The sequence below is a fragment of the Amphimedon queenslandica genome, unplaced genomic scaffold (assembly GCF_000090795.2).
Source record: "Amphimedon queenslandica unplaced genomic scaffold, v1.1 AMPQUscaffold_13227, whole genome shotgun sequence".
Lineage (NCBI taxonomy): Eukaryota > Metazoa > Porifera > Demospongiae > Haplosclerida > Niphatidae > Amphimedon > Amphimedon queenslandica.
Window position 1 is genome coordinate 112,976 of NW_003546537.1, and position 6,636 is coordinate 119,611.

General features: G+C 35.9%; 1 protein-coding gene and 1 long non-coding RNA gene across 2 annotated transcripts; one reads left to right on the plus strand and one right to left on the minus strand.

Annotated features, from left to right (window-relative positions):
* The first annotated feature begins 1,867 nt into the window (after positions 1-1,867).
* LOC105313768 (uncharacterized) lies at positions 1,868-2,590 on the plus strand. Its single transcript, XM_011407461.1, has one exon. It carries the CDS (start codon positions 1,868-1,870, stop codon positions 2,588-2,590), a length of 723 nt encoding a protein of 240 aa, XP_011405763.1.
* Positions 2,591-3,345: 755 nt separating this feature from the next.
* On the minus strand, positions 3,346-6,314 carry LOC109584249 (uncharacterized). Its single transcript, XR_002185918.1, has 5 exons — positions 5,553-6,314; positions 5,233-5,341; positions 5,076-5,148; positions 3,599-4,955; positions 3,346-3,550 (listed from the first exon to the last, which is right to left on the minus strand). It is a non-coding gene; the product is annotated as an uncharacterized LOC109584249 (long non-coding RNA).
* Positions 6,315-6,636: the final 322 nt, after the last annotated feature.

The window sequence follows — 6,636 nt, forward strand, 5'->3', positions numbered from 1 at the left end:
ATATTAAAATTACGACGATTTGGTATTCCTGTTTGCATAAACACATTATTGATATAGATTATTCCATAATATTGAATACATGCGGTATTTTCATTTGCGCATGCGCAGGTATTCAATAATGCGGTATTTGATATAATTGGTTTGCTGACTTTGCTCTTCTCTTGTGATTGACATTGACTATTAGTGCTGGGCGATATATCAAAACTCACGATATTTAATCGATATAATGCGGTATTGATACTTATCAATATCGAAAAAATTTGAAGAAAATATCGATAACAAGACCACGCCCACAAAATGGTTACATAACCTTAATAAATAATTAACTAACTATAGGAGTAACATCTATAAAATTACTAAAATGTATTTTCTTGGAAAGTAGATGAAGTAGCTGAAGTATATGAAGCCAAAGAAGGTTTATATAATGCTTTTCAATAATAATTTTTCTCAGAAATAGTTTTATTTAGCCAATTTAGTACTAGTAATATTATAGTTAATGGGTGTGGCTTAATAACTTATCGATAAAAAATATCGATATCCTCATTTTTAGGCAATATCGTATCATATTGTATCGTTTCAAAATTTTCAATATCGCCCAGCACTATTGACTATATTATGTATGGCAGACAATAACCAGCTCACTAATACACGCAGTAAGGAATGTGATACTGAAGAAGCTATTATGAAAGAATTGACACCAAAACCTGGCACGAGGAGCAATTTGTGGAAGTATTTTGGGCTTAACCCAGACTCACATGGGAACATGGCACGGAACAGTCATGATGTGTACTGTAAAACCTGTCGAAGAAAGGTACAGGCAGAGAACAGAATTACTTCTAACCAGAAAGCTCATCTAAAGAACAACCACAGGCAACACAGCACATTCCCAGTTACAGCAGATAAAAGAAGCCATCATCTCATCTTCCAGCCCGCCCGTCTCGTCTGCCTCAACAGAACCAACAATCTGCCACCAACCAAATATAACTTCCTCAATTACCTGGAGTCAACCATACAGTTGTGGAAGTAAGAGGCACAAAGAAATAGACGCAGCTGATGCTTTTTTATCTGTAAAGATGGTTTACTTATATATTCTGTTGAAAAAAACAGGATTTAAGTCGCTAATGAAGGTAATGGACAGTATATATGAGCTTCCTAGTCGACCACATTTTTCAAGATCTATATTCCTGATTTGTCTGCTACCACAAAGAGGGTAGTAGCCAAGAAAATTGCTTGTGCTTCGTTTTTTGCTGCCACAATGTTGTCTAGCATAGGTTTAACTCCTTACATGAGCTTCACATTGCACTTTATTGACAAGGATTGAAACTCAACTCATTGGCACTTGCAGCTCAATTTCTGCCTGAAGATCACATGGCAATATCCTGGTGGATGCCCTACTAGAAACAATGAGTGAGTGGAGCTTGACAGCAGACAGTCTTGTGTGCCTAACAACAGATAGTGGTAGCAATATAGTTGCAGCTGCCAGAAAGCTAGGGTGGACTTGGTTATCTTGTTTTGGCCATAACTTGGATCTGGCCATTACAAAAGCTGTTTCTAAGGATAAGAGATGCGACAGAGCTCTAGCATTTGCCAGAAGGATTGTCAGTTCTTTTTCATGTAGCTGGAAAAGGAGAAGAAAGCTAACAAGAGCTCAAGCAAACTTAAATATACTACAGCATTCTTTTATCTCAGTAAGTCACATTAATATTACTTGTACATGTATGGTATACTTATGACTAAAATTAATTTTTAATATATTATATGACTGCAAAACCAGATGGGGTTCTATGGTAGAAAAAATGTTAGAGCAAGAGCAGGCTATCAGGGTTGTCTTGAGTGCCAATAAAAAAGCCTCTAATGTCCTCCCAACATGGCAAGATACAGATGTTCTTCTGCTATCAATGATGCTCTTTCACCACTTGCTGAGTTCACTGATGTCATGTCCGGTGAACAATACGTAACCATTTCTGCTGTTTTGCCAATTGTAAATCTCCTCAAAACATCTGACCTAAAGGAAAGCTCAAGTGATAAGGCATTAACAAATGAACTTCGTTTGAATATAATAACTGACCTTTCCAATAGAAACCAAGAGGATGATGTTCTTCACCTATTAGAAGTAGCCTGTTTCCTTGATCCTAGATTTAAGGATAAATTTATTAGCAGTATTGAGCATATAACAGAAATAATGGTTTGTAACGTTGTTTCTCTTTCTTCCTTTTCTGTGTCTCCAACCTTAGCCACTTCATCTTGTGCCATTCACCATCCCAGTAGTTCTGGAGACCTTCCACCTCCAAAAAAACAAAATAGATCACTAGGAAGTTTACTAAAATCAAATGAGACTGAATGTGCCTTATCTAGCACCAGCTGTACACCAGAACAAAATTTCAGAAGTGAAATTGAGACGTACATTACTCTGGATAAGCTTGATGAAGAACAAGATCCTCTCGTTTTGTGGAGAATGCATGAGATGGCATTTCCTCTTCTGGGTAATATAGCCAAGAAGTATTTATGTGCTCCTGCAACCAGTACTTTTTCAGAGAGGGTTTTTAGCAAGGGAGGATGTCTTGTAACACCCTTCAAAGCTTCACTTTAGCCAGATGCAGTTAAAATGTTAATTTTTTTATCTATGAACCTGTGACTTTTTCTTGTAATTGAAGGATTACACTTAATTTCATCTTATTTAAAGTTTCTCAATTAAAGTTAAAGGATTTCTCAAATAGTACTATATTTAGTAATATCAAGGTATTAAACAATATAATATTGAGGTATATTTTTCATCAATATTGTAAAGCCTTACATCGAGTAGATTTTACAATGAGACAGATTACACAAGGAAGCATGATGTAGGAAGAACTCACTTTTGGCCTTTGGAGCAAGACGATATGGTATGGTAAAAATTTTAAAATGATGCAATCACATTTTTATGTTTACAAGGAATTGGAAATCTGTTGGGCCTTGAATGTGACATTCTAACAACTTGTGTACCTGTCCTCAGTGATATAGCGAAAACAATTGTACTTCCAGAAGTGAGTAAAACAACCAAGGTAGATAACAGGACAGTGATTGTCATTAAACTTCTATTTCTAGATCTTGACGAAATTAATAGAAAAGAAATTTAACATTACTTATGCAGAAGCAATAATGTTATTAGTCTTGTCACCCACCCCTTCACTTTAGGAGGAGGGGTCTGTAGACACTCAAAGCTTTTCTTGGACACAATAGAATGTAATTAGTGCAGCTTGATCATTTGACCAGATGCACATAAGTGTTTATTTCACATGACATACACGCCTCCAGAACACGGCTACCAAAAGTATTAAGAAACAACTCATTTCAGATCTGTTTTTATCATTAATTTGTTTTGTTTTTCTTCATTCTTGAAATTATTAAATGCATTTTCTTATCAGATCAAAACAGCATGTTTACTAATGCAAAATTGAATAAAATTGTATAATTACATAATGATAGTAATAAGAATGCTCCGTGGCTGTTACAAGCATCACTTGCAGATGAAGTAGAAGTACTTTTCCAAGATCCATAGAAGTATGTACTCCTATATCACTGCACATAACTATTAGATAACAGTTATAAGTGAACTGACCATTTCTTAACTTGTTGCTCATCAAGAGGCAAACTCACTAGCTTTAGTCATTGACCAGGAGACAAAGAAAGGCTTTTTCTGTTCCAGAACTGATTTTCCAGAGAACATCACAGTACTAAGCCACAGCCATGATTGACATTTGTCTGCCACTGAATCCTGTCAGGGGTGTGGCTAAAAACGGGACTGGGATCGGGACAGGGAAACAGAGGGTTAAAGCAGGATGGGGACAGAGAAAAACAATGTAAAACCAGGACAGAAACGGGGGAAATGGAGGATATAACCGGGACAGGGACGGGGAAATACAGGGTAAAAACAGGACTGGGAATTACTAAAATTATCATTCTTTCTCCCCAGAAATTCTCTCTTTCCCTCTGGCTCTTACATCAAATTATAGTCCGTAACATTTATGTCCACTGTTTAATATTTCATTTAACTTTGCTATTATTATTTAATATCAAAAAATTTACTAGTAACAAGTGATAGGGTAGAATTTGACTGACATCATAGAACTAATGCACATTTGGAACTTTACATGCCATAACTAGTAGGACTAAGCTAATTAGGCAAGTAAACTATTAAAACACGAATTCAAAGTTATCATTGTTTAGCAACAATAAAGTAATATGCATAAGAACCACATTTAGAACTCAAGTGACAATTTTTCAGAATTTGTAGCCTGTTCCTTTGTTGAGCCCAGTCCATCATAGAACATTTCTTTACCATGCCAAAATACAACAGCAATGTAGTGATTACCTGAGTGCAGCAAAAAACCTCCTAATCTATACAGTTGTCCAAATATCACATTACTCCTTGGAAGCTGTTTACACTCTAGACCTGACAACTAAGAAATATTGAATGAAACCATCCAGTGTCTTATCAGTGAAGCAAAAAGCCTTTGTAATAGGTGTTCCAGCACACTCAAAATATTCCGTTATAGGCTTATCTTCATCTGACTCAATATTGTTGCATTCATTTAATCTATAAATTGCATCTATAGGGGGATCGTTACGATCACTGAACTAAGCACAACAGACTCCACATACTTCTCCTATCTCTACAAACTGCTCTCTGCCTTGCTCATTGAAGCGATTTGCTGAATTGAAACTGTAATGGCAGTAACTTATCTCTTCTACTTTCCCATTGCGTGGGCATGATCATGCACTGCATTTCTTTCTTAAGTTAATTCTCCAAACAAGTCACAATAGGTATAAAATTTTGTCAAACTCATGGCCATAGCAGTCAAAATTGTCATTACCTGAAGTTGTTACAGCCGACTATGCATGTTGGTACTTTTCCTTCCTCCATACGTCCATTGATCATAAGTTGAATTGCAGATTTCAAAACTTTTTCGTAAGTACTGGAATGACAGAAATGCTTCATTTTGACGACAGTGTAATGTAAGAATAGACAAAGAATTGTCACATGTACAGGTATTTGTGTAATCTTTCACAGGCCATGTAACAGTATCTAAATTTACCTTTTCTTTCACATATGGAGCAGATCGAATAAATGATTTTGAGCTCTTTTTGACATTTCGATGTTCAGAATTTCTAAAAACAGAGGAATGTCCCAAATAATGGAGAAGGTAGTATGGGCCTACACCCAGTACTTGTTTCGTCAAAATTGATGATCACCTTTCTTTTCCTCTGATTTTACGTCAACAACTGCACTCTTATATATCCATGGAAGTTTCTGTTGCTTTAAAGGGCATGGAACTTGCGAACCCATCTGTACTGATTACATCTAAAAATAATATCAATTACTTGTTATTAATACTTACCATTATTGTTATACAATAAAACAGACAATGAATAAAAAAATAACCTACCCTCATAATATCAAAATTAATAATTATTATCATAGTCATCATGATTAGTAAATTTGTTAATATAAAATTTTATGGCATGTTTGATATGTAAAATTAGAAGGTTTTCAACAATTTTCAACTTGGCACCTTATTTTTTTTTCTTTAAATCCCATTCAGATTCATTTATTCCCAAGTCATACAATAATATGGTCCTCCATTAGGCTGAACAGGTGGTAATGGCTCACTGCACAAATTTTAATATTTGGAAGCATTACTCAGGTAATCGTGAATTTCATAGAGACTTAATGTTTCTTTTACTTGTACCATCATTGGTTGAATAATATCACTGGCATCGGAAACTGAGTCACATGTACTATTGTCAATATCATCTTTGGTGTCATTATTTGAGCCATTTCTTGTGTTATGACAGTAAAAATCAACAAAACTGCTGCCTGGAGACTCATCCATTCTGTTGATGACAATACATGTGTATTCACGTGCATCAATATAATGCACGTGTACTGTCCTGTCCCAGTCCTGTTTTTACCCGGTAATTCCTTGTCACTGTCCTAGTTATATCCTCCATTTCCCCCGTCCCTGTCCCGCTTTTACATTGTTTTCCTCTGTTTTCCAGTCCCAGTCCCATTTTTACCCTCCCCCTTCTGTCAGCAGGTATCCTTATCATCAATAACAGACTTGTGACCCACATTTCTGTTCCTTTTTGACTTCCTTTTGAACCTCTGACTCTGTAACAACTCATTACGCTCCTTCAAGACTAATTTATCTTCTAGAGGCTATTTTATTCAAATTGTATTATTTGATATTAAGAAGTCAGCAGTTGTACCTTGCACATGTTTGGAGCCCTCTGAGGGCAAGCCTGAAATGAGGATCAGGCTGAAATGCGGATGGGTGGGGATCAATGCAGAAACGCTCACGGATCTGTACTGAAACTAAGGATCTGTCTGCAAGAATGATATCTCTGCATCAGGAGCGGATTTCTATCAAATCTATGAGTCTTTGATAAAAACTTAATCATTTTGCTGTTTTTTTACAGGTATAGCCTGCTCCCTATGTCGATAATATTATTTTTGCCTATGATTTAATACTATTAATACATGCAGTTAGATCCATAAGCTGATAAGACTATAAAACATGTTGGGGTTGCAGTTTCTGGTTGCAATTTCTTCTTCCAATAAAATGTATCTGAAAAAGAAACTGCAGCTAACGTGCA